At 57.3% G+C, this 27,143-nt stretch overlaps 3 protein-coding genes across 7 annotated transcripts; 1 reads left to right on the forward strand and 2 right to left on the reverse strand.

The window, feature by feature from the left end:
* Positions 1–1,508: 1,508 nt before the first annotated feature.
* On the reverse strand, positions 1,509–7,768 carry C13H9orf50 (chromosome 13 C9orf50 homolog). Its single transcript, XM_021691563.1, has 7 exons — positions 7,303–7,768; positions 6,967–6,973; positions 6,750–6,863; positions 4,007–4,170; positions 2,278–2,443; positions 1,924–2,098; positions 1,509–1,616 (listed from the first exon to the last, which is right to left on the reverse strand). The coding sequence occupies exons 1-7, from the start codon at positions 7,766–7,768 to the stop codon at positions 1,509–1,511; spliced, it is 1,200 nt and encodes a 399-aa protein (XP_021547238.1).
* Positions 7,769–11,289: 3,521 nt separating this feature from the next.
* On the forward strand, positions 11,290–20,674 carry NTMT1 (N-terminal Xaa-Pro-Lys N-methyltransferase 1). Of its 3 annotated transcripts, none has more exons than XM_021691346.2 (4): positions 11,290–11,446; positions 17,537–17,748; positions 18,567–18,819; positions 19,671–20,674. In XM_021691346.2, exons 2-4 carry the CDS (start codon positions 17,587–17,589, stop codon positions 19,925–19,927), a joined length of 672 nt encoding a protein of 223 aa, XP_021547021.1. In that variant the 5' UTR covers positions 11,290–11,446; positions 17,537–17,586; the 3' UTR covers positions 19,928–20,674. The 3 variants fall into 3 exon arrangements, with proteins under 3 accessions (XP_021547021.1, XP_044776448.1, XP_021547022.1); XM_044920513.1 differs by lacking the exon at positions 11,290–11,446 and adding an exon at positions 17,265–17,359; XM_021691347.2 differs by lacking the exon at positions 11,290–11,446 and having other exon boundaries at positions 17,613–17,684.
* Positions 20,674–26,628, reverse strand: ASB6 (ankyrin repeat and SOCS box containing 6). 3 transcript variants are annotated; one of them, XM_021691344.2, is made up of 6 exons: positions 26,379–26,628; positions 24,619–24,800; positions 23,539–23,645; positions 23,326–23,434; positions 22,419–22,505; positions 20,674–22,297 (listed from the first exon to the last, which is right to left on the reverse strand). In XM_021691344.2, the coding sequence occupies exons 1-6, from the start codon at positions 26,489–26,491 to the stop codon at positions 21,630–21,632; spliced, it is 1,266 nt and encodes a 421-aa protein (XP_021547019.1). In that variant the 5' UTR covers positions 26,492–26,628; the 3' UTR covers positions 20,674–21,629. The 3 variants fall into 3 exon arrangements, with proteins under 3 accessions (XP_021547019.1, XP_044776447.1, XP_021547020.1); XM_044920512.1 differs by lacking the exon at positions 22,419–22,505; XM_021691345.2 differs by lacking the exon at positions 23,326–23,434 and having other exon boundaries at positions 22,097–22,297.
* Positions 26,629–27,143: the final 515 nt, after the last annotated feature.

Here is a 27,143-nt window from a genome sequence, read left to right on the forward strand (position 1 = left end):
CTTAGCAGTTTTTGGCTTAATGGCAACCGAAGGCAGCAAGGAGAAGTTGGGGGGTGGGGTGGGGAACGGGGCGTCCCCCCCCAGGCACCGCCGCGACCCCGGGGCAGGTGGAGGGCGGCGGCGCGGGCCCGCGGCGGGAGGAGGGCGCGGGCGGGAGCCGCGAGCGCAGCGCGAGGGGAAAAGTTTCCGACCCCGGAGCTGGAGGCTGAGAAGTTTCGGCTGCACCGGGCGGCGCCAAAGCCAGGCCAACACTGCCCCCGCGTGGGCGCGGCGCGGCGCTGCAGCGGGCGGCGGGGCGAGGGCCCGCCGCGGCCCTTGGGGAGAAACTGAGGCTCAGAGAGGGCGAGGCGGGCGGCGCAAGGTCACGGGGCTGGGGGCGCGGTAGAATCAGGCTCCCCAGGAAATGGAAATACTAGGGCGGGGTGGGGGTGTCGTGAAAGCGCAGGAAAGGGGATGAAGGGGAGTCATCCCTGGGATCGAAACCCCATTCAGTCCCCAGGGAACGGGAGTTTGTAGCTTTGCGCCCATCCCATCCCCCACAGGGTTTCTCCAAACTGCCTTCATCTGTGGCCTTTCTTCTGGAGGCAGAGCACCCCTGCAAAGCAAATCCTCCCCATCCACGACCCTCCTGGCCCTAAGATCCCCACCGCCTGTCCCCGCCCAGCACCCCCCATCCCATCCTTTCCTATTCTGCAGGGTGCCTGAGTGTGGATTCCGTGGCTGTTTCCTCACTGGCCAGGAGGTGGCGATAAAGACCTGGATCCTCGGCTTGGCGAGGGGTTGGGGCCAAAGCGCTGCCTGGACAGAGGGGAGGGGGCTTTAAACTTTGCCCAGGAGATCGACACCCAGGTGTGGCAGGGCCAAACCTGGCCGCCGGGAGTATGGGGCTGGCGATGCTGAGTCAGTGCAGCGGTCAGACCAACGCCACCTGGTCTTTTGCCACCCCCTGATGTGATTTTAAACACTGCCCACTCCTCCTCCCTCCACCACTAGGAGAGAAACAGCTGGTCCCCACCCACTCTGGATGCTTGCCCTCCAGGGACCTGGGGAATGCAGAAGACAAACGTTTGTCCACCCCGCTGGAGTCTGGACACCCTCATTGCCCAGTGGAGGTCAGCAAGTAGCCTTTGGTTCCAGTCAAAGATGGAAGCTGGGGCCGGGGCTCAGGGCACGGGCCTGTTTCAGGTGTGGGTTGATCTAGGTTGACAGAACCTTGGTCCCAGGTTTGAAGTGTGTGGCAGGGCCTCCCCCCTTCCAGAAGAGGGGATCACCTGGAACAAGTCCTGGCACCTGACAATGGCTTGCCCCCACCCCTCAGCCTCATCCCAGCCATGACTTTGTCCTCTCCCTCTCCTTGGTCCAGGAGCCCTGGCACCTAGAGAGGCTTGTGGGGTGAGACATGGTAGCAGGTCCCAGCCATCTGGAATGCATGTTTATTTGTGGGGTGAGAAAGGCCTCTCCTCACCCCCTGCCCGCGACCATGCGCGGGCTTGGGGTCCAGTAGCCATTCACTTGGGAGCCTCCTGTGGTGTCATGGAAGGCAGGAGGGGCTGGTAGCCTTTAGGGCATCCTCGCTTCAGGACTGTGTGCAGCACCAAGCTGGGCAGGAAGGATTCCTACAGAGACCAGGAGGACCAGCTGGAGGCTGTGGGGTCCCTCTGGGCCGGAGACGTGGCTCCCTGGGCCCAGGGGGATTCTATATCCCAGCCCAAGGGAGCAGGCACGGGGGTCAGCCCCATTGTACAGATGAGGGAATGCAAATGCAAAAAGACCCCAGCGCTTGCAAGTATGGGGCTGGGAATCGGAACCCAGCTCAGTGCGAGAGCCCAGCCCTTAGCCACATGCAGGGAGGCTTCACCCGGTACCCCAGCCACCCCACTGGGCAGGGGTTCTCTGGGTGGCTGGCTGTCAGCAGGCACTCACCAGCTTCCGGCTCCAGGAGCAGGGCGATTTGCCCACCTGCCCCAGGATGTTGTCAGTGTCCAGCAAGGTTTGGAGGTCACCTCGTGGCCTCTGTGTGGTGGCCCTGGGGATGCAGGGCAGGCTGCTCTTCACGGAGGCATCCTCAGAGAGGTGACCCGGTGGCTCCTGGATGGGCCTGAGGGGGACAGGAGCCCGTGAGCCGCATGGACCCTGAATCCCACGTCCACCCATGGCTGGCAGGGCCCTCAAGGCCACGACCCTTAGGCTGCCCGCTGCTGGGTGGGGTCATCTACAGGGTGAGGAGGGGGTGCCTGGCAATGCCTATGAATCCTGTCCCCTTCCCCAAAGCCTCACAGGCCAGGGCAGTCCCAGCCGAATGAGATGTTGGCCATGACCTCCTCCTTGGCCCTGGGGCACAGGGCTTTGGACAAACTCTCCAGCCACCTCCCGACACTCCCGAACACCCCTTCTGATGTCGTTGACCGGGGAGCTATCCCATTCTCGATGGTACCCTGCCGGACTGGAGGAGAGAGAGCTGCAGTGAGATCTCTACCCAGGGCAGGGGGGGTGTACCAACACCCCCACTCTCCCCTCCTCCCTCTCTGGCAGGCAAGGCTGGGCACAGCCCCATCTCCATGGCAACCCAAGGCTCCCCAGTGCCTTATGGCTGCCTCCAGAGAAGGCTCAGGTTTTAAAACTATCTTGCGTGACTGTTTCTGCCTTTATTACCCAAACTGTGCCCCCCCCACATACCCACTCCTACTGCAGCCCCAAATGGGCCTTCTTTCCCATAATGGGAAGGCCAGTCACACCACCGTGGAAATCCAGAGACAATGGTGAGACTCCTGCAGGGATGGAGGGGCTAGGAGTCTTTCCTGCCCGATAGCTGCCCTTCCGGCTGGTCAGGGGCCCCAAGTTCCCCAACGGCTGCCTCAGGATGGAAAGGGCTGGGAAGCAGTCAGCCGAGAGAGCCCCACTCTGGTGCCCTGGGATGTGACCACAGCTCCTGTGGCCATTGGCCCCCAAGGAAGCTTCTCCTGAGCTAGCTAGCTGCCATTCCCATGAAACGGTTTCTCCCTGGGGGCACCCCGGCGTCTCTTCTCGGCTGCTGTGTCACCTGCTCTCGGAAGCTTTGGCTTCCCCGTCAAACAACAAGAAGCTGGACAAAACTGCAGCTTCTATTTCCAACTTCCTATGACCCTAAGGGGCCTGGGTAGGGTCCCTCCTGAATCAGCAAAGATCCTGGATTTTAGGGCTTTACCCACAGCTAGGCTTTGGAACAGCCACGTTTCCTGAAACTGCACACAGTAGTTGGTCAATAAATAGATGCAAGCTCTTGGAGGCCCTGGGGCTGCTAGCTCCTGAGAAGTGAAGAGGCTGGGCTGATGGAGAGAGGGGCAGGGGGATTGGTGAAAGGTTATACCAGAGCAAGGACACGCATTCTTCCCACCTGCTTCTTGACACCCACTTCAGAAAACACTGGAAACTGTGCCAAAGCAGACACCACCACATCCATCCCCAAGGAGCCGAGGGCAAACTTCCATCTCAGAACCTGGGCCTAGTGGTTCCTAGCTTCTTTGCTGGACCAGCCAGTGCCAGACTTCCCCAGAGAGAAGGTTTGATATTCTGGACCTTTCTGGGCAACTCCTCAGCCAGGCAGGCCTTCATGGATATGGGAAGAAGATGCTTTAGGTGCCTTGCCACCTTCTTCAGCCCCTGTAGGCCACGGAGGGGGCCAGACATGGGAGTCAGGAGGCTGTGGGTGCCTGTTCCGAGGTGGGCAGATGTGGCACGTGGGAACCCGTGGCAGCAAGAAAGCCTTCAGTGGTGGCCAGGCCTGGGCAGCCATTGTTTCCTCCACTGTGACTGCTCCCCGGTGCCACCCACGTTGGGACACCTCTGCAGGACCTCGGACCCTCTACTTGGTCTTTGAGGCCCTCCTGACACTTCTCGGCAGAGTCAGTGGATTCCTAGCCTCTGCAGGCTGGCCCTTACTCCCAGGACCCAGGGCCACAGTCTCTGCTCTCTGGGCTCCAGGCTGGAACTTTCTGGAGTCCTGGGGCTCCCTGCCCTGTCTGCTTACCTGCACAGCTGCGCTCCCAGTAACGGAGCGCTGTGTCCCGCAGGGTCTCATCGGCGAATCGCACTCGGAAGGGGCAAAACCGTCTGCGCTGTCCCGAGCTTTCCCCCGAGGAGCTGTGGGTGAGCACAGCCTTGAGCTTGGGGGCCTGTGCACCGTGGGGCCTGCTGAGAGAGACGAGGGGGGCAGGGGAGGGTCAAGGCTGAGCCCCCAGCCCCACATTCCACCCCAACAACCCACGTCCACTGGACCAGCCCTCGCTGTGTATCCTGACACCCACAGTAGCTCGCCTTTTCTGGGAGTACTTCATGCCTGCCAGGCAGTGGATCATGCATGCAGCATGCATCAGCCCGTCACACCCGCACAACCGGGGAAACATGATCATTATTCTCATTTTACAGATGAGCAAACCACAGCACAGAGATGTTTTGCAACTTGCCCAAGGTCACACAGCTGGTAACGGGTAGAGCCAAGATTTTTTTTTTTTTTCCTTGAGCCAAGATTTGAATCTTAGTTCCAGAGCTGGCAATCCTATATATCGAGCAATTCAGCAGAGAGAAGAAGGATGTGAACTTGAGCGTCAAGAAGGCCTGGGTTTCAACCCTAACTCTTTTAAGCCTCAGTTTCTTTATCTGTAAAATGGGGATCATCCTTGTGCCCACCACGCGGGGTGGCAAGATGAAATGGGTGCCAAAGCACTCCACCCAGGGTGTGTGGTGCCCAGAGTAAACATTCGTGACTTCAAACTGTTCTTATAATCATCAGTCTCAGCTACACCTCTACCCACGCATGTGAGTTTGGGCAGACCACACTCGAGTCCTCCGTTTTGCAGTTTTCCCCTCTCAATTATGTATTATATAGTGTAAGCATGATAATAGCATCCTTATAAGAGTTTGGTAAGTATCAAATAACTTATGGGAGGCATCTAGTACAAGGCCTGGCATGGGGCCCGCGCTCAGTAAAGGGCATTCTGTTATTGTTATGTTTATTAATTTCAGCCTCAAGGGCAAGGCTGCGGGAGGGCCTGCTTGATCCATCCATGGCTCTGTTATTCAGAAATGCCACGTTCAACCTTAAGGACACACATATTGATGTATCTGCATCCATTTATCTGACTACATCTTTATGTCTGTGTGGACACGTAAGGGATACTTTCATCAGCCCACAGAAGAGCCAGGCGGCCGGAAGATGTCCCAGACCTAGTGATTCAACAGTTGTCTGCTTATCAACCCCTGGTCCGTGCTGGCCTCAGGGCTAGACACAGGTGCACCCTGGCTCTGCCGGGGGGACTGAGATCTCAGCTTCTCCTATCAGAGGCTGCTGGAGCCCATTCCCATGCACCCTAGTGTCCCCTGCAGGGCCTACCAGGGCATCTCACACACCACGAGGTACTCAAGTATTAGCTCTTAAATGTGAAACACCGTGACTGTGTCCACCCCTGCTGTTTGTCATATTTGAGATAATGAGTTCCATACTTTTATTTATTATATCTTGTGAGACGTAGTGTGTTTATTTGATTGATTTAAAGTTCCTGGCTTGGCAAATGTGTTTCACTTCTGGCACCTTCTCTGAGCCATCGGTGGTGTCTGCCTGGAGCACTGTGTCCGGAAGGGTTCGAGGCCCAGTGGGGGAAAAATGTCGGGATCAAATAGTACTGTCAGCCATGGGTCCAGAAGGAGAAGGAATGGCATGTATGTTGTGTATTTACTCTCTTTGGTCTTAAAAACTCATGGACAATGCTCTTCACCTTTCACCTCGGTTTAAGCCTGTTTATGCTGAAGGAGTTTTTTCTGCATTCTTTTTCCCCTTCATTAGAGCTATGGCATCGAGGTCCAGGTAAGCTCTAGTGCCCAGGCTCTTCTCCTATATCTCCATCCCTTATCTCATTTCTCCCAATATCTGACATATAGTAAAACCTAATAAAAGAGGAAGAAATGGATGAATGAACGGTGGGATGGGTGAAAGGATGGAAGATTGGGTGGGTGGGTGGATGGATAGATGGACTCATGAATGAGTTAATGAAAAGGTCTGAATAGAAGGACTGGATGTTAGGAGGATGGGTAGATGTATGGATGGTGGATGAATGACTCTGTATATGGTGAGTATGTGGACTCGTAGATGGTTTCATGACAAGTTATAGACGGACAGTACCCTGGATTTACAAGTGCATGGAAGGATTTGTAGATGACTGATCATTGGATTCATGGATGGCTGGATAGAATCATCAGAGTTTCTGGTTAGAAAGATGACTGGCTAGATGGATGAATGGATGGATGAATGGATGGATGGAGAGATTCATGGATGGGTTGTAGAAAACCTGGTTCACAGAGAAGATGTATGCGAGGATGGATAGGTGAATGGGAGCAGGAATATCTGAATGGATTCATGGATGGATTATGAATATGTTGGCAGAAGACCTGATGAATGGGTGGATGGATTCATAGATGTTGATGGATAATCCTTGGATAGGTTGGGAGGAGACCTGCTCTGGGGTAGATCTATGTATTGATAGATAAGTGGATAGATGGATGGATGGATGGATGGATGGATGGATAGATGGATAGATGGATGGGTGGATTCATGGATGGATTATGAATGGTTTGTCAGAAGACCTGATTCACGGATGGACACATAGACGGATGTACAGGTGGACAGATGGATAAATTCATGGATGAGAGACAAGAGGAAAGAAAAGAAGAAATGCTCTTTCTCCCCATCCCCCTACCGCCAGTCTCCTGTAACTCACTGGTTGGCCTTCTTGAGGGTGAACTGTGAGGGATCTCTCCTCAGGGTCCCCAGGGCAGGTATCTGATGGAGCAAAATCTTCTTAAGACTATTCTGGAAGTACGATGACTGGCCCCTTGAAGACAAACAAGCCACACCTGGCATGAGTGGTCGGGGTCCCCCATCCTCGGAGCACTGTTGGCAACCCTGTCCCCGTCAGCGGGTAACTTGACACTTACCGCAGGTCTGGAAGTTGGGGACACCGGGGCGAATGGTGGCAGTGTTCTGACACACTCCTTTTTGGTTGTGATGCTGAGGGTGCTGGGAACCAGGAGGAGGTGGAAATAGCTATATGAGCCTTCGCTTGGGGACAGTCCTTACTAGGCTCTTCCTAGTTATAGGGCCTTGGGCCTCAGTTTCCTCAACTGTACAAGAGGGGCAATGGTAGACCCGCCCTCGAGGGGTAGTTGCCAGGACTCTGCCAGGCCTACTCCACTAACAGTAGCTGTGATCATCCCGGAAATGACCCCGCCCCGCCCTTGCCCCGCCCCCTGGGGTCCCCGGCGGGGCCTCACTCGGCGGCGGGGTTTCCGCGCGCTCTGCGCCCAGCTGATGCAGGAGCTCCCGGAACCTGCTGGGGAGGAACCCTCCTAGGAGGGCGGGCAGGGTGGCCGCACCCCGGCAGGGATCCTCGCGCTCTCCAGGCCCCGGGCGCCCGGGCGCGAGTTCCCGGGGCGCACCGGCCAGGAGCAGGAGCGACCTCAGCCTTGTCCGGTTCTGCGCCGCCCGCTGGGCCAGGGTGGGCAGGGCGGGCAGGCGCGGCGAGGGGCTCCTGACGCCCAGCCCCAGCTCTGGGTGCGAGGAGCCGCCCGGCCACCACGCGCCGCCGCCCTCCGAGGCCCTCAAGCCGCCGGGGGACCCGCGGAGCTGGGGCAGGGGCAGCCTGGGCAGTCGCGGGTCTCTCCTTCGGCGAGCGCCGTCGCCGGGGAGCCCCTTGGGCGCCACCTGCTGGGTCCCGGGGTTGGGGGGACTCCGGGGCATGTCTGGCCCTGCGCTCAGCTCAGGGCATCACGCCAGTGGGGCGGGGTGGGTGCCGTGCGAAGTGAAGAGGAGGGCATAGGCCAGCCCCCAGACCGTAGTGCCCGGAAGGGGGGTCCTTGTGGTTTGGGGGTAACACCACTGCCTCGTCAGGCAGCGAGTGGCTTCGGGCCAGAGCTCGCACAGCCTCTGTTTCCTCACCTGCAAAATGGTCACGTAAGCGTACACACCTTTCTGCGTTGCTGGGACGCTTAGGTGTGGGAGCGCATGTAAATGGCATAGAATAGTGCCAGGCACGCTGTACGTGCTCAACGAAAGGCTAGCTGCTATTACTATTGTTATTATTATTTTAAAATTATTATTATTATTTTTTAAAGATTGTATTTATTTATTTGAGAGAGAGAATGAGATAGAGAGAGAGCATGAGAGGGGGGAGGGTCAGAGGGAGAAGCAGACTCCCTGCTGCGCAGGGAGCCCGGTGTGGGACGCGGGACTCGATCCCAGGACTCCAGGATCATGACCTGAGCCAAAGGCAGTCGCTTAACCAACTGAGCCACCCAGGCGCCCTATTTTAAAATTATTATTATTTAGGATTTAGTCTGAGTCCCACTACTTATTAGCTTTGCAACCTTGGACAAGCCAGTTGGTTAACTTCTCTCAGTGCCCTTATCTGTAGAATGGGGATAACAGAGCACCTGCTCCTTTGTGACTTAGCCCATTGGAGTGTTCAAGTCCTATTATGCTATTAGCACTCCCCTGGGAATTAGGAAACCTGGAACCAGCTCCAGAGGAGAGACCTGCCCAGCAGTTGCCCAGTCCTGCTGGGGCCTCAGGGCCCCTTGGGTGGAGAGCTTGTTGAAAATACAGATGCCCCAGGTTCTGACTCAGTAGGTCTGGGGTGGGGCCAAGACATATATTTTCTTTTTTAAGATTTTATTTTTAAGTAATCTCTACCCCCAACGTGGGGCTCGAACTCACAACCCCGAGATCAAGAGTGGCAAGCTCTACCAGAGCTACTCAGCCAAGAGCCCCAAGACACATATTTTTAACAAACTTGCCCTTTGGGAGACAGTGCCCCACACTTGCCCCCAGCTACTGACACTGGGGGGTCTTGGAGCCTGCTTCCTCCCTATCGCACCCCACTCCCAGATTGTTGTCAGCTCTGAGCTGGCTCCTGGTGTCACACTCACCGCAGGGGGCTTCTGGGTGGGTCCAGAGAAGGTCCCTTGAGTTTAGAGCCCCCTAACCAGTGGGCTGGTCCTTGGGAGAGCCCATCTTCCCAGCCTGATCCCTCTGCTGGACCCACCCTGCTGCCTCCTGGGCCTCTTCAGGGTCATTGTGATCCGCCCCTCACCCAAGGCCATGGGAGGAACAGCTCTCAAAGGTGGGGCTTTGTGCTCAGGAAGTCAAGGCTGCACTCACAAGGGGGGGGTGGAACCCCTGACAAGGGCAACCAGGCCCAAGCCAGGGGTGGAGGGCCCAGGGTTCCACTCCCCTCTCTGGGTCTGGGAGGCCCAGGTGGGTCAAGTTTGGGCTGGGCAGCTCTGGAAGTACAACAGTAAGAATGCAGTGGGCCTGGAAGGGAACCGATTTCAAATCCAGGCTCTGCTTCTGTTTGCTATGCAATGCTGGACGAGTCTGTCCGTTCTCAGGGCTCCATCTGGGACTCTTGGCTGGGAGGAGTCTGTACTGTGAAACTTGAGTGGGGGAGAAGGATTGTTTGGACCAGTAATTTCGCTGGCATGGTATCATGTTACAGTTTTATGAGTCTGCCTGGAGGAGGCATCATAGCTGATGCATTTCCATTCTCTGCAAATACTCCTCAACGAGGGATGGAAGGGCAGTTAGACTATCGAGTGGGAAAGGTGAACATTTTTTATATTTATTCTAAGAGCATGTGGGTTTTTTTTAAAAAAATGGATGAGGAACACCGGACTAACTAGATGATTTCTAAGGAGCCCTCCAGCTCTTGCATGCTGCAAATGTTTCTTGACCAACTACTGTGTGCAAGGCTTGGGAATTCAGAGATGCAAGAGGCTTTGAGGTCGGGGCTGTCCAGATCTGGAAAGGCCTCAGAGTCCAGGTGTAGGGAAGGGACTTTCTCTTCCATTGATAGGAAAAAAAAGGTGGGGGTGGATTTTTAGGCACCCCTAAAAGAGCTGGGCTCAGAGCTGCCCCCAAAAGAAGATTATAGACACACCCAACAATGGAGATTTTTCAGGATTTATCCCCTTCCCTTAGAAACATGGACAATGAAGCTTGGGAGAAGGGCCCAGGCCAGGGGAACCAAGTCTGACCTGGAGTACTGTGGAGAGGATGCCATATAATATATACATAAACAGATTTGGGGGACTCAACAGCAGTCAGCACTCTGCCCCGCCCCCCCATAGCTTTCACTTTGTCAGAGCAAACACATTTTTTTTTTTTAAGATTTCATTTATTTATTTATTTGACAGAGAGAGAGCACAAGCAGGGGGAGCTGCAGGCAGAAGGAGAGGGAGAAGCAGGCTCCTCGCTGAGCAGAGAGCCCGATGTGGGGCTCGATTCCAGGACCCTGGGCCCACAACTAGAGCTGAAGGCAGAAGCTTAACTGAGGCACTCTGGCAAACACACTTTTAAGAATCTCCTGTGTGCAAATCTCCTCCTCCCAGAGGAGGGCACTCTAAATCTAAGACCAGGGCATCGGTTTAGGAAAAATGAGTTTATCATAAATATTGTCTGTTTACTGAGAGCCCACTGCAGGCACTGGGGTGAAGGCTTGACCTGCAATATCCTACACATTTTTTTTTTTTATTTGATAGAGAGAGGGAACACAAGCAGGGGGAGCTGCAGGCAGAGGGATAAGCAGACTCCCCGCTGAGCAGGGAGCCCATTGGGGGGCTCAATCCCAGGACCCTGGGATCATGACCTGAGCCGAAGGCAGACGCTTAACCAGCTGAGCCACCCAGGCGCCCCTATCCTACGCATTTAACACTGGCAGAAGAGGAGACTGAGGCTTGCAGAGGTTCACAAAGCCTACCCACCTGCAAACTCACAGTCCGTCAAGGTTGTTTCGGGGACCCCTCCAAAATTTCTATACATGGGAGGAGCCCATGGGAGGGCAGGCTTTTTGGAATGCAAACCTCAAGTACTTGTTCTGTTTATTTGGGGTAACAACCCCTTGGCACTGTCAAAGGTATTTCTTTCTTTCTTTCTTTGCGGATCTGTATATTATTTTAAGATGCAAATTGTGATGGGTACGATTTGAGGAATACGGCTCCCTGCCCTCCCCCCACCCCCGCCCCTTTATACAGAGTGGAAAACCCACAGAACGGTCGTTTTTTAAAAGCCCAGCCTTCGGCCTCTAACCGGACTGGTGACCGTGCTGGAGGCAGGAGAGGCTCGGCTGCGCTGAGGCTCTTTGAAGTCCGAGAGGTCCTTCCGGGGACCCAAAAGTCAACTGAGGTCAGCCGCCCACGGGGCGGGGCGAACCGGTCTGGGGCGGAGCTAGCCGCGGCCCCGCACCCCGGCGCCCGGAAGTGACGTGTGCGGACAAAGGCAGCGCGCGCCGCGGGGTGTAGTGTTTGTCCGTGTTTCGGCGGAGCTGGTGGTGGGCTTGTGGGTTCTTCGCTGCCGCCTCCGGCCGCCTTCCCTTCCTCTTTCCCGTCCTCTTCTCCCGGGTTCCGGGAGCCCCCGCCCGGGGTGAGTAGCGCGAGGCGGAGCGGGGAGCGGTGGCCGGCGGGGGAAGGGAGGTCCCGGCACCCAACTGCCGCGGCGCCCCAAGGCCCCGGCTCGTCACGTGACCCGGCGCGAGCTGCCCGGGCCTCCACGTGCGCGCTCCGGGGTGGTCGGACCTGGGCCACCGGTGGCGGCGGGTGGAGGAGGAAGGCCCGAGGCGCCCGGACCCTGGACGGGGCACTCCCCCGCGCCGTCCCGGGGCCGTAGCTAGACCCTTTCGTCTCTGAGCCTCAGTTTCCCCTGTGAGAAATGGGGATTAAGGAGGGCACGCACTCGGAGGGTAGGTGTCAGGACGCAGTAAAACGCTCAGGTCAGAGCCGGGCACAGCGTAGTGCCCGTTGCATGGGAGTCGCTATCACATTTCACCTTGGACCCAACCCCAGATACGGCTCGACACTGGTGCTGCTCAGAACACAGCTCGCCGCCGAGAGCCCTGGAGTCAAGGTCAGCCAGTTTGCGGAGGGGCTGTCCTATCGAACGAAAGGCCCAGGCTCTGCTGCCCATCAACGGCGGGATCTCTCTGGGATAGAAACCGCTGGTGTCAGAGGCCCTGACGGTGGGGTGGGATAGTCTTGCAGATGGTCTGGATATATAGAATCATTGCCCAGAGAGAGGGGATGAGCCCCTGGAGGACTAGGGCCTTGACTGTGTTAAGAATTCTGGATTCCCTCCTTATGCTGTTCCTGGTTTCCTGTGTGTATTTGTGTTAAGGCACATCACTCGTTTAGTGGAATGGTTTTCTATCCCTCAGCTGGGTTTTGGGGGAGGGCCAACAGCTGATTCATTAGTAAATGTGACTCCCTGGGGCCCTGTCTACACTTTGCCTCCCGGTGTCCAGATTGGAGTGGGCAGGAGGTCCCTAGGGGTCACAGGGAACAGTGGGGTTGTCAGTCAAATAGCAGAAGTCCTCATAGACTCTGCCCAGGCTGTGTACAGAGAGAGTACATGTGGAATGCTTTGGTGGGGACCAGAAGCCATAGAGTCACAAAGATAGCGGCCCCACGGTCTCTGCAGTGTTTCTGTGCTTGCAGGGATGGGACGCTCACTCCCCTCCTGCACGTTTGCAGAGCTGTTTGTCTGCTGGGTTGACCCCCAGCATCACAGTAATAGTCCCTTAGGTGTGTCCAACACTACAGTTTCTAGGGCATTTCACTGCATTTTTCCCTTTTGACTCTACAATTGGCAGAGAATTGGTGAAAATCTCATTTGACAGAGATTTCTAAACTTGAGATAATACGTGCCTTCCACTGTACTGATCACTTGATGCTTTCACACCCACCTTTAATCATCACAGCGTTCTTGTAAAGTCAGCATCGCTGTTCCCATTTTATAGATAAAGAAACTTACCTCCTAACTGAGGTTAAGTGTCTTATCTGAGCTTACACAGTCGGAGAGAAGCAAAGCCAGGATTCAGACGTGGTTCATTTGACTCCACCGGAGCGTTAGTTTGTTTTTATTTTTATTTTATTTTATTTTTTTTAAATTTTTTTTTTTTAAAGATTTTATTTATTTAACAGAGAGAGACATAGCGAGAGCAGGAACACAAGCAGGGGGAGTGGGAGAGGGAGAAGCAGGCTTCCCGCAGAGCGGGAAGCCCGATGTGGGACTCGATCCCAGGACCCTGGGATCATGACCTGAGCCGAAGGCAGACGCTTAACGACTGAGCCACCCAGGCGCCCTCGTTAGTTTGTTTTTAAACACTCCCATCTCCCTTCCGCTCCCAGCCTTTTTTAGTCATCTTTACTGCCTCCTTCCCTTTCTTTTTCATAGAGCACCTTGCCATTCCCATATGTCCAGCTGCTATCTCAGATCCAGGGAGAACAGGCCCTTTCAGCAGGCTGCAAGAGGGAGGAGGTAACTTCAGGCAGGCTCTTGTCTCCTGTTAATTCCAGGCTTTTTCTTAGAGACTGGTAAATGAGGAGGATGCGAGGCCTCCCCAGAGCACTGACAGTGACAGTTTAAACACTGTTCTTTTCCATGGATCCTGGGAGTAGTAGCTGGGGCGGCTACCCACCTGTCCCCCTAAACACCTCGTAGGGGAAGAGGAGGTGGCCAGATGACTGAATGGTGGACAACACATTCTGTCTGCGGAGCAGAGTCCACTATGAGCAAAGGGCTTCTCCCGTACAAGCTAGTCGAGAGTGCACACAAAGCCAGATTGTGCCCACCCCTGCAGCCATGTAGCTCCTCACCACAGCCTGGGCAGTCTATGAGGGCTTCTGCTATTTGACTGACAACCCCACTGTTCCTGTGACCCCTAGGGACCTCCTGCCCACTCCAATCTGGACACCGGGAGGCAAGGTGAGACAGGGCCCCAGGGAGTCACGTTTACTAATGAATCAGCTGTTGGAACAAATGTCAAAATTAGACTTGGCATTTCCTGGCCTGGATGTTCCTCCCCTGGCTTGTTCCTAGAATCTGCCTGTAAGTGGAGTTCTTGTAAATTAGATTATTCAGAGGACCTTGACATTTAAAGAAATCATGTTGTAAGGCTTTTGGTAAAGCACAAAAATTACATTGTCGGTAACGGCCTTCAGTGTTACCAGTTTTGAATGGTTGGATTTTTGTTGGATTTTTCTCAAAAGTGGAAAATGTAGCCCCACAAAGCTCATTCTTTGGTTCATTCAGCAACCAATTAGCATCCCCCCGCTTTGTGTCCGGTGCTGGGCTAATCGGGAATGAGGTCATGTCCCTGTCCCCAGGAAGTTGACCTCCTTGGGAGGGAAGGCAGGCAGGCAGAGAGAGTACAGGCAGGGAAGTGGCCCCACATTTATTCCGTTCGTTTCGTGGGGAGTGAACTTTTTGTTGAATGCTATATGGGACGCAAGAGAAATGCAGTGATACATCTCAGGGTGTCGCCACCGTTCTCCAAGGAGCTCCCAGGCCCGTGGGGAGATAGATAAGAAGACAAAACCAGCAGTTTGTCAAGATTGGTGGGCAGTGATGGGGACAGGGTCGGTGTTGCCGAGCTCCCGTCTGAGTGCTGAGTGGAAGAGCCGGCTTTGATGCCGTCCTTCCTGGGTAATGGTGGAGAGGCTGTGACATGGTGACTGTGGGGCCTGTTGGTGGGGGCTGGGTAGCCCCCAGACTGAGCTCCGTGGTGACATTCAGGCCGGTGGCCCTCTTTCCTGTTAGCTCTCAGGGACATCACTGTATGTGATATAGGAATGATAGCATTCCTGGCTATCAGCAGATTTCTGCGTTCTTTTGCTTTACCCTGTGACTCAGGGCTGTCATTCTTGTTGAGCAGTGTGCCGCTTTCTCTTTCCCACACTGGTGTGGGACATGGCGGGGAGCCAGGGTGAGGGGATGCTGTATTTAGAACCAGCCCCCCCGGCTTGTTACCCCAAAGGGCCCTTCAATTGACACAGTAGTTGAAACTTGCCTTCACTGTGGTCCCAGACCCTTGTAACCTGAACAGGGAAGCTGGAGCATCAGCCTGAGAGCTGATTCAAGAATCTGAAGGGGATTGGAGGACTCTCTCCACACAGCAGAAGGGCTCTAGAGGGCAGAAACAATGACAGTCGCAGGTCTAAGAACTAAGAACTGGACCTGTTAGGGCACATGGATGCTGTCGCTTCTCTTCTGGTTCCTCAGAGGACCGGTGTGGTCTTGTCTGTGAGGAATGTCCAAATCCAGGAAGGAGCCAGGAGATGGGGAGGAGGGCCCTCCCCCGGTGCCTCCGCTGGCTAGCTGGGCTCCCTGGAAAGGGCTGACTGTGGCGGAAGCAGGATTGCATCAGTGAAGAGCGTTCCTGAGTTGTTGGGCAGTTGTGGGCCTGCTGCTTCTGGAAGGTTCCTTGTCTTCTAGGACAAGTTCAGAGTACAGTTGTGCACTGGGGATTAGTGACAAACGTGGCCAGTGAAAATTCTTCACCTCTTCTCGTATTTTGTTCCCTTTCCTTCTCTCCTCATAGTCCGTCTCTAAATTATGTATCGAGGGCTATATGCTTGTCCTCAAGGCACTTTTCTTTTTCCCATGGGATGACTTCTCTTGAAGCCCTTAAGGCATTCCTCCATCCTAGAGGTTTTTCACTTGTTTTGAGCACTCTCCTGGGGTCCCACATGAAGCTTTCCTGTCACCCTGTGTTCCAGGACTGAGTGACTTAACTACCACCCAGTGGAGTGGTGTAAAGGTGGAGGGAGTGAAGCCCCAGGAGCACAGTCGTGCAGTGTTCCTGGTGGATTGGGGGGGGTGGGGGGCTTTCAGCTCTGCACCGAGGGACTCCTGTGGGCTTGGTGCTGGGGACACAGTGGCGAAAAGGCAAGGTTGCGCCTCTGGAGCTTCCATCCCAGTGGAGGCTAGACAGCAAGTAAACAGTGTAATTTCAGATAGAAGTACACATTCTGAAGGCAGGAAAACGTGGGCATTGGATTGGGGTGTTGGAGGAAGCCACCTTAGCGGGGCCGGTCAGGGAGGGCCTCTGAGGATGTGACCCCTAAGCTGAGAGCTGTCTTCCCACGACGCTGCTGCGTGTCCCCACTGCCAGTGGTTCCTGCCGCTCCCACTCGGCCCCCACTCTGCCCGTTGGGCCCGCCGCCGCTGACAGCCCGGCACACCTAGGGCCCTTCGGAAACTCTCAGCTGATTGGTTTTCCATTACCGTTGGGGCCTCCCGTAATCCAGGCCCAGTCTGCCTGTCTAAGCTCGTTTCCCATAATACCCTTTCCCTCTGTCTGCATTCCAGCCAGCCCAGGCCGTCCCCAGAACCGTCTTCCGGGTGGCACACAGGCGCTACCCCCTCTGTCCTTGTTCGAGCCCCCCCCCCATCATCCCCTGTCTTTCGGGGCCTAGCGAGGTTGCCTTCTCTCGGCTGCTGCTCCATCTGCTAGTCGGAAGGGAGTCCTCCATTCGTTGAGTTTCCACAGGACTTTTGGCTCAGTGAGCGTCTCACTGTTTCTGCATTGTGTTTTAGTTGGTTCCACTTGATTCTGTCTCCTGCTGGACTGGAAGCTCCCTGAGGGTCGGACGGTGTCTCAGCAAGCCGCAGAGCAACTAGAACAGCACGTGCACATGGCGAACGTGTTGTGGGGGCCGGTGCCTCAGGATAGAGATGTGTCCCTTCTGTCCCTCCCTGGCATGAGTGGCTGGGCTGGCTGGGTGTGCAGCTGCCGAGCCCTCCCCCTCCCCCAGGCCCTGGCTCTTGCTTTGTCGTTACCCCTCCACCTGTCATGGTAACACTCTCTTGTTGTGTCTGTTTTCACTGTCGCCCCCGAAGCCCACACAGCTGCTGACACGGTCTCCTGGAAACACACATCCCTTGTCACTCCCTGCTTACCCTAGAGTAGTTCGACCTCACTGCTCTTCAGCGGGGAGTCCAATCGACGAATGTGCCCCCGCCCCGACCCTGTGTTTCCAGTTGCAGGCACTCTCTGTGTGCCTTTCACACCTGTCTTCCTGGAGCAGGCTTGCCCCACTAGCTTAGTGAGCTCTTCATTATTGTTTCAGCTGATGGTGGTTCTCTGCGGGATGCCTTCCTCGACTCCCCAGGGAAGCACTTCCTCTCGGGTGTGCTGTGCCCACATCTTGTACTAGTCCGCAGCCCTGCAGTTGCCAGTGTGTGCATGGAGCTGTCTGCCCACTTCCTGGCACAGCGCCTGGTACACTGTCCCAGCACATGGTTAACCACAGACTGGACCCCACAGCGAGCTTCGTTCTGTGCTCGCGAGTGAGAGGGAGGCGTGCGGACTCCCCAGGTCCCTCCCAGGATCAGCCAGAACACCCACGGTAGAAGGCTGGGGCTCCCTGCTTCACTTTCCTCAAGTGTAGATTGGGAGTTCTCTATGCCCTAGTGTTAGAAGCCATCAGGTCAGGTGTCATGTCTAGTAAGGAAAGGACTAGAAGCCCAGGACTCTGGGTCTTCTCCTCTGATACAAAGGTAATTTTGCAAAATGACTTGAATACAAGAGACAGAAGGTACTGTCATCCAAGGGATAGAAGCGGTTTTGGGGACACTGGACATTTCTCTACATCGGGCAGGGTTGTGTTACCTCGTGAAGCATGGGGTGAGACTGAGGCCCTCAACCTGGCTGATTTGCTCTTTTTTGTTGTTCAGGAGGCACTGTTGCTGAGTTTGGTGCCTGAGCTGACTCGGTTGGTGACAGCATGACAAGTGAGGTGATAGAAGACGAGAAACAGTTCTATTCGAAGGCCAAGACGTACTGGAAGGAAGTCCCGCCCACAGTGGACGGCATGCTCGGGGGGTATGGCCACATCTCCAGCATCGACATCAGCAGCTCCCGGAAGTTCCTGCAGAGGTTTTTGAGGGTAGGCAGGTCTGGCGTGCCGCCTAGGAGCAGAGGATGTGGCCCTGGTGGCCTGGCCTGGTCTGCACGGGGCACCACCTTTTATACGAACCACCGCAGGGCCTTTGGTTATCGGTTGGCGTCAACCATCCAGGCCTCAAAGGGTGGTGCGGGGGTGACGTGTGGACTGGGGCCTCTGTCTCAAGGTTGCCACATGGGAGCTGGCCGCTGTGCGGGGGCTCCTGGGCACCAGAATGGAGTCTTCCTTTTAACTGTTTGGTTTTGTCAGGGGCGAACCCTTCGCGCTCTTGCCGTGTTTGCGGCCTGTTGGGCTGGGGGTGCGGGCTGTTCTGCTGAAGGCATGCTCCTGGTTCCTCACCTGCTCTGTCCTCCCTGGGCCAGGCTGGCGTGTCCCTGGCTGCAGCCTCCCCTGGCAAGCATCAGAGGCTGGTGCTTGCTCCCCACACTACGTGGGGTCTCCCCTCCCACTTCCCACCTTCCCTGATCTGTGAAAATCACCGACTGCCTTCCATTCTTTCACGGCTTGAATTCTTTTCATCCTGTGGTTTTACTGGGGTGTCGGGAGTGAGAGGAGATAAATGCACCTGTCCAAGTTAATCACCTTTAAGTGGCAGTCGGCTTGCGTTTTAGGAATGTGTGTCCCAGGCAAGAATGTGCTGTGGTCCTACCCACTCGCGACCCCCCATGCCAGCCCCCGGCCTGTGCCCAGTCCTGATTTGAGTACCTGGGAGCTTGGGAGGAACAGCCCCTTCTCGGGGACAGGGTCCCTCAGACTCTCTGAGCCTTCCTTACGGAGTCTGTGCCTTCCCTGCTTCTCAGGAAGGCCCAAACAAGACGGGGACCTCCTGTGCCCTGGACTGCGGGGCCGGAATAGGCAGGATCACCAAGCGACTGCTGCTGCCACTCTTCGCGGTGGTGGACATGGTGGACGTGACAGAAGACTTTCTGGTCAAAGCCAGGACGTACCTGGGGGACGAGGGCAAGAGGGTGAGGAACTACTTCTGCTGCGGCCTCCAGGACTTCAGCCCCGAGCCCAGCTCCTACGATGTCATCTGGATCCAGTGGGTGATAGGTGAGCTTTTCGTGGCCCTCTCCACCCTCCACGCACCTTCCACGGTAGGGGCGGGTCCATGTCCCCCCCTCCCCCCGCCACCTTGGAGGGCGGCCCCAGTGCTCCTGCAGCGGGCAGGAGGGCAGGGCTTTCTCCAGTCCTCCCTGGGCTCACCTTCCATGCTTTGTCAGTTCCTGTTATGACCCACTTGGGTGCAGTTTTTGGTTGAAAAAATGTAAATGACCAATAACTGCATTCAAGTAACGTGGAAATGAGTTTTTATAAGTAAATGTTTTTTAATAAGGGGAAAAATTGAAGCCTTGGCTGCCCCTGCTGTTCACAGCGAGTGAGCCTTGCTTTGCTGTCCCTCCTGCACCCACTTAGCCCCACAGCACACCCAGGGTGCTCTCCCTGGGCTGTTGACCTGGCCGGCAGGCCACTGTACCAGCAGTTGGCCGCCCACTCCACAGCAGACACCACAGCCCTGCTGGGGACACGCTGGGTCTGGCCCTGTATTTTGTGGTCCCTAACAGCCCATCTGGAATTCTAATTAGGGAAGGAACGGTCTGGTATGCACTCCCTAATCCAGGCCTCGGGGCGGGGGGGTGGCCTGGAGCGTAGGTGTTGGGCAGGGCCCAGAAGTCACCAAGTCAGGGTGCAATCCCAGCTGTGTACTTTGTGACAGCCCTTGGGTGAGTGGCTTCTGAGCCAGCTTCCTCTTACATAGAACGGGATTTGGTAAGCCTCTCTGGACTGCTGAGCACGTTTAGACAGAGCTCGGTAAGTGTGAGCGGAGGCTGAGACTCGGCCAGTGGTATGTACACGCTTGGCACCACTCCCTCCCTCGTGACTCCGGCCTCTGCTGTCCCCAGGCCACCTGACCGATCAGCACCTGGCGGAGTTCCTACAGCGCTGCAAGCAGGGCCTGCGCCCCAATGGCATCATTGTCATCAAAGACAACATGGCCCAGGAGGGTGTGATCCTGGACGACGTGGACAGCAGCGTGTGCCGGGACCTCGAGGTGGTCCACAGGATCGTCCGCAGCGCAGGCCTCAGCCTCCTAGCCCAGGAGCGCCAGGAGAACCTCCCCGATGAGATCTACCACGTCTATAGCTTAGCCCTGAGATGAGCAGGGGATGGCAGGAGAAAGGGACCAGTGTGGGGTGGGGGGCTGGCAGCCGGGCAAGACCCAGAGGCTCCGTGATGATGGTTCGGGAGTGCTGAGCAAGACTGCTAAATATACCTGTCTGCCGTCCGTCACTAGACTCTTTTTCAAAAGGCATAATGGGCCACAGTGGGGAGGGCGCCACTGGACAGAGCAGTGAGGCTGGGGCCTGGCTCTGTGGCCCTGAGAGGCAGGGACCGGGCAGTGCAGACCATGGGACTCCAGGGCCCCTGGGGCTCCCCACGTGGGAATACAGCGATCCCACCACAAGTGGGAGATTTTCTGGATCTCCCTTTCAACCACCCAGCCTTCCAGCCACAGGCCTGGGTGCCTTAAGAGGAAGAGAACTCTCGGTTGTTGAGGACTTTTTCCCTTGGGGGGGAGGAGAGGAGCCGGGCCGTGGAGCCTGCAGCTGCTGGGGATGTTCATGTTCTGAGGCCTGTTTGGTGATGGGAGCCCTGGTGTCCCTCATGTGACCGTCACAATGGGCTACAGCAAGGGAAGTCTGCTGCCTCACTCCTGGCTGTGCCCTGCAGCTCCTCCTCGGTGAGCATTTTCAGTCAAAAAATAAAAGGGTAAATCCTGTACCGGGAAGGCCCTAGCCAGTCTGGAGTGGTGCTCTTCTTTACTGGGACAGCAGTGCGCTGCTACTTGGAAACTGTCCCCACCAGATGCCGCCGTCCCCTCGTGCCTCTCACCTCTTAATGGCTGCGGTGGGAGCCTTTGTCCTAGGCTGGGGGAGGGCGCGGAGGGGGCCAAAACGTCATACAAGGACCTTGAAGGCCGAGAGAAACATTTTACTTTATAATGTATCCTTTAGTTGCCTCAGCTTGCCTCCCGGCATTCACACAATTCACAAGGACCCACGTGACTGGGAAGCGGCTTCGGCTTCGTGAAGGTTCAGCGTGGACAGTACAGTCAGCTTGCAGTATTGGTAGCTTTCAATACCAGATGAACCCCTCACAAAACACATTTTGGAAAGGACTGTCCCTGGTCATGCAGGATTGCTTTTTAGCAGAAGGCACGGTCCCCCAAGATCCCAGGTTTGGCGCAGACAGAGCTGCCACCGGAATCCAGTCCCGTGCCTTGGTGGGCCGGGCCATGGATGACCTGGCCCCAGAGCAGCCAGAGGTGGCAGGGGTCAGCTCAGCTTTCTCCCTGGCCCACCGAAAGCACTTCTGTAAGTGACCTAATAATCCAGCACGGGGAGAGGTGGGAGTGAAGGGCCTCAGTGGGGTCGTGCCCCCACAGGCCCGCCACGCTTCCTCCTGGCTTCAGCTGGGCCCCATGCAAGACAGACCGGCCTCCTGCAGTTCTCAGGACCGAGACTCAGAGCCACCCTGCCCGATGCTCCCCGCAGATGAACAGGGTGTACACTTGTCCCAAATCTAAACCCGGTCCTTTTCCCCAATGTGGTTGAGACTGGGAGTTCTGCCAAACAGAAGGGGGGCAGTCCCCCTGGAAGACGAAGCCTTTTCCCACTGGAATGACTGCAGCTGCTGGGCTCCACCTGGTTTTCTTGGTACGCAGTGAGGATCAAGTCTCGTCTCCCAACCTCTACCTCCTGACAGGAGGCCAGAAGGTTCTCCCCTAAGGCTGCCGCAGGTACCAAAATCCACCAGGAGACTGAGCTGCCCAGACCCTGCTCCCTTCAGTTTGGGAGTGGTCAGATGTCCTCTTCAACAGTACCGCTGTGCTCACTAAGGAGGTACCACTTCAGCCGGTCGGGCAGAGGCAGGGCTTTGACCTTCACGTCCACAGGCCAGGGCTGAAGATGGAGCCGGATGTAAACGCGACACAGGTGCTTGAGGGACGGAGGATAGCTCTCCAGCTGCCTCAAGGAGCAGTGAAGGGCCTGGATCTTTTCTGCCAGGCTGCCCACAGGATGGATATCGAAGTTTTCAGGCAGCTGCAGTTTCTGGGAATTAGTCACCATGAGATCCAGGACGGTCTCGGCTTTGCGCAGGAGGTCCACGTGGCTCTCATCTTCAGCACAGCCTGTGTGGGAACAGAGCCTCTCGAAGATGATGTGGAAGCCAGACCAGCAGGACGCACCATGGAGGGAACAGTTATAGGCTGCTCCGGACTCCAGCAAGAAGCGCAGGAGAGGGAAATGCAGTTTGAAGCTCTTGAGGCAGATGTGTGTGAGGGACTCGTGGGCTGGGCACTCGCTGGGGTCGGCCCCGTGGGCGAGCAGCAACTGCGTGACTTGGAAGCAGAAGCGGCTGATCATCTGGGCCTCCTCTTTGTCCCCTCCCACGGTCTCACCAAGCAGGAAGATGATGCAGGTGAACACGGTGTCCCCATCTTTGGTGGTGGCCTTGACATCTGCGCCTGTAAGAGCCAGTTGAGAAAAGAGAAGATGGGAGGTCTTAAACCCCTGCAAAGTAGTGCTTCGTGTGTAATGGTGGGAGGGAAGGGCAAGGCCTGGGAACAGCCTGCAGACGAGCCTCACCTCCTTCCAGTAGGAGCCGGATGTTCTCAGTGTTATAAATCTGCACCCCGTCACTACTGGCCAAGGCGTGGAGCAGAGCAGTCTTTCCTACAGGAGGAAGAGAATGAAGAGGAGTGGGGACCAGGAAGCTGAGGTCAGGGCAACCCCTGAGGTGCAAGGGAAACCACGCAGGATGAGAAAGTGAACTTTTTTCTGTTTGTTTTTAAGGATTTTATTTATTTATTTTAAAGATTTTATGTATTTATTTGACAGAGACACAGTGAGAGAGAGAAGCAGGCTTCCCGCGGAGCAGGGAGCCCAATGCGGGGCTTGATCCTAGGACCCTGGGATCACGACCCGAGCCAAAGGCAGCTGCTTAACCCACTGAGCCACCCAGGCGCCCCAAGGATTTTAAAGTAACCTCTGCACCCAACGTGGGGCTTGAACTCGTAACACTGAGATCAAGTCGTGTGCTCTACCAACTGAAGCCAGCCAGGTGCCCCTTTAAAAACGATCGACCTCTCAGCCAAGGCTGAGGGTGACCGGTTTCTGGTCATTCTATTTCCACCCACACAAAACCACGAGCAGAGTGGACAGAAGAGCTGGGATTTTTCAGGACACTCAGATGCCACCTGAGCCCTGGGCGGAGTCTTTGCCAAGAAGAAGTCATGGCTCCCCCCCAACCCCGCCCCAGAATCTGACCGCACGCACGCCCCACTTCCTCCTACAGACAGACCTCAAGGGGCTGGTGTGGGGCCATTGGCTGCACCACTTCCCGAAAGCCTCTGCAGGTCAACAAAATCCACTGTGAGCCTGGCTGCGCTGTGTCATCAGACAGGCTGCGTCCAGCCTGTATGCCTGGCCACTGCCCTGGGGTGCTCTGGGTTTCCTTCACAAGGCACTCTGCTTTCCCCTGGGAGGCACCCACCATGCTTGTCAGCTGCGTTGACGTCCGCTCCGAGGTCCAGGAGGCGCTGCAGGCAGGGCAGGCGCTCAGGCTCCTCACTGGCCAGGTCCAAGGGGCTGCTCTCGTGGATCTGAGCCAAGAAAGCACAGCTGAGTAGGCCCAGGGGCCTGGGAGGCTACTCGCGGCTCCCCCCACCACATCCCTGCTTCCGAGCAGGCCGGACCCAGCTTTTACCCGGTCCCTCCGGTTAATGTCCGCCCCGTGGCGCACCAGCAGCTCCACCATGTCTGGCTGGTTTCGCAGGACGGCGATGTGCAGGGCCGTGTAGTAAGTGACAGGGTCTGAAAGCACGGACACGGCTCGTGTCAGTCCTGCCTGTCCGCACCCGGCCTCCGGCTCGCCCCAGCCCTCCCATCGGAGGAGACCCGGGCTTCTGGCACCGTGAGGGGTCTGGACAGAGCCATCCCCAGCAGAGGCCAGAGCGCAGGCGCTGGAGTCAGACCTCGGGCAGGGTCCCGGGGGCAGGCAGCCCCTCAGTCTGGGCTTTAGTCTCTTCTGTAAAATGGAACTGTAAGACAAGGCGCCTCTTCTCAGGCTGCTGCGGAGAGGCACCTCCAATGACGGCTCCTGAAGCCTCACAGTAACAGCCACGTTCTCGAAGCCAGTCTCCAAGTGACTGACTTCGTAACAGCCCACACCCTGGGCTCCTTGGCCCTCCCGGAGCCTTGCGCCCTCCGCGCCTGTCCTCACATGGGGAGGGGAGGTGTGCCCGGCCACACACTGTGGCAGCTCAAAGACCTGCATTGGTCACAAGTCAGCCCTGCATGTCTCCTGGCTGACCCTGCCCTCCCCGGTGAGAAAGCCACAGAGGAAAGGAAAATGGCTCCATCTCCATCCCCTGGCACCTCCAGGCTAGAAGCTAACCGGGCCCTGCCATGATTTACACCCAGCATCGCTTCTGTGTTTTCCCCTCTCCTTGTGGCATGGGCAAAAATGCGAGATGGCTCAGAATAAGTGGCAGAAAATTGCTCTCCCTGAGCTCTGGGCACAGTGCCAGCAGCCGCATTTTCATGTTAATGGAAGCGGGGATTTAGCTGGGAAAGTCTGCTGATCAAGCACACGGTGGAGGCAGCTACAAACTCACTCTCGGACCAGAGGGGGTCAGAGCCACTTGAAAGCCCACAGGGGGATGGGATTCCTCAGTCGCCACCCACCCACGGAAGAAATAAGGGAAGCGGCTCCCAAGAGAACTAGAAAGGCAGAGCCACCCTTAAGCCACCTATCCCTCCCCAGCCCCTCTGGGCTCCAGCTGACCTTCAAAGTTGAGGTTGGCCCCGTGGCGCAGGAGAACGTCGGCCGCCCGGGTCAGCCCCAGCTCGGCCATCTTCAGCAGGGCATTGCTCACACCTTCCTGGTAAAACGGAGAGTGGGCTTTTCTCTCCAGCAGCTCAGTGAGAACAAGGATTCGGCTCTCCTCGCTGGCAACATAACTGGGCCTGGGGCAGCAGAGGGGTGGACCAGTTGGGGCGGGGGGCAGCTGTGAGACCAGCTGGCCTGGGCACGCTGTGGGTGGGTGGTTTTCTGCTGTCATCACCCCCCCTCCCTCCAAGGTAGGGCCCTGGTTCTGTGGGGCAGAAAGTCTCCGGAAAAGGCCTGTGGTAGCAAGAGAGCAAGCTGGATCTCTTAACTCAAGCTGACTCCTCGGGTTTGCTGAGGAAGAACTGGGGCTGACTCCAGCCTCCTCCCCAGTTGCCCAGACAATCTGGTCCCTGGCTCAGGTACAAAGCCTCACACAGCTGTGCTGCTGGGCCTGAAGGAGCTTTCGCAGAGCCAGGAGCAAGAAGTGGACACTGATGGCCTTCCCCTGACACTGACCATCCCTGAGCTGCCGAGGCGGCCAGGCCAGACCAGGCAACCCCCGCAGCGGGGCCGGCCAGGCCCTCCTGCCGCGCTCACACTCGGAGACGCTTACCCTCCCGGTCCCCAGAAGGCTGCGCGCACACGGCCCTTCACGCCCTAGCCCCCACCCTACCTGCCCGCCAGCCCTGACCTCCAAGACTTCTGCGGCTTTCCCCAAAAGCTCAGGCCCACGGACAGCTCTGTGAACCGGTACGCAGCTCCTTCACAGGCCGCCACCTCCTCCGGGTGAGGCTTCCCTTCCTCACCAACGCCCCCACTCCCCTTAGCCTCATCCCTCTGCAGCCCTTCAATTATCAGGATCAAGGTGCCATCCTTACTGCTTGGGCGGGATTCCGTCTGTTTCCCCAGCCCGGGAGGGTGCCCAGTGCACCACCCATGCCAAGCAAAAATTCTGGGACTACAAAAGGCCACGCAGCACCCGCTTTGCTGCCCTGCCCTCACCCCCAGGACAGCCTCCGAGTTAACGAAACACCTTACACTGTGTTTTCAGAACAAGCCTCCAAGTGAACAGAGCAGTGATGAAGCAAGCCTGTTTCCACCGAAGTCCCTAGACAGACGCGTAATACCCACGGTGTTTGAAATTCCAACGGATCCCAGAAACACAGCCCTGCTTCCGCTTTCCTCTGCTCTTGTCTCCATTACCGAATGTACATACACCTGACTCATGCTCGTGTCTCCCTCCTCCGAAGCGTAAGCATCGACGCCGGGGGTTTTGTTTAGCTCACGGCTGCATCCCTGAACACCCTTCCCACGGGTTCGCGGATGCACCTGCTCTTGTCTACGTGAAAGGCAAGCTCAGCCACAGAGCTCATCTTCGCACTGCTCTGGGGTAAAAACCGGGGCCCTCACAGACTCCACCCTGCTCCCTCGCAACCGGCAGCAGGCGGGCTGGGCACTGGGTGGGGCACCGAGGCGGAGGCCCTGCCGGCACTCCACCCTCCCGGCCTCCGTGCGCGGGCCTGGAGCACCCTCCGCCCTGTAAAGGGCAAGATTTGGGCCGGGTGCAGGGGCTCCCGCTCGAAGCAACACAACTCCGGCCTCCGCCTGCCTCTTCACCCGTACGGTGGGGACACAGCCACCCCCACCACGCTTGTGGTGACAATTCAAGGGAAGCAGCGCCGGGTCGGCCCGCCGGCGGCAAGGAAACTAGTTACCCGTCCAGGGGCTCTTGCCGCTCGGGGTCCTGGATCCCCAGGGAGCCCAGAATCGCATCCACCAGCGGCTGGTACTCGAAGATGATCCTCCGGAAGCCGTGCAGGAACGGCATCGCGCCGGCCTCGGGCGCGGCAGGGCGGCCGCACCTTCGGGCGAGACCGAGAAGCCGACTGGGCGCGTTCGGGCGGCCGCGGGCTTGACCTGGCTTCTGCTGGTCCAGCCCCCGCGCCTCGCCGCCCACCCCGCTGCTCCGCGCCGGAAGTGACCCTCGCAGATCGCACTTCCGGCCCGCGCCGGCCAGGAGAGCGACCGGTGGCGACAGCGCCTCCTATGGGCTCGGAGGACCGCGGCGCGACCCGGAGCGTGAGCTGGAGGGTATCCGCGGGGCCGGCGCGGGTGGAGTGGAGGGCGCGGCCCCCCGCCGCAAACCTGATCCCGGCTCAAGGCGGGTCCGCCTCTGCCAGCCCCGGCCCGGCGTGGCCCTGCTCCGCCCTGCGATCCCGCCCGCGGCCGCTGGGCGCCGTCCGAGCTCCGCCCATTGCGCGCCCCGGCCGGCCGCTGCCCGAGTTCCCCGGGCCCTGGAGGTGACTGGAGCCCCGGGCGCCTCCGAGCCGCCCTGGACTTGGATCCGACCCGGCCTTCTTCCGGCTTGGCCGGGCTCTCGCCTCCCCGCACGCTGAGTGGACGCCCACCCACCCCGCCGGGCGGCGAGGACAATTCCTTACTCTCGGTCCCCGTCCCCCGGAGCTCCTGGCCCTGCAGGC

Source organism: Neomonachus schauinslandi, chromosome 13, assembly GCF_002201575.2.
Source record: "Neomonachus schauinslandi chromosome 13, ASM220157v2, whole genome shotgun sequence".
NCBI lineage: Eukaryota > Metazoa > Chordata > Mammalia > Carnivora > Phocidae > Neomonachus > Neomonachus schauinslandi.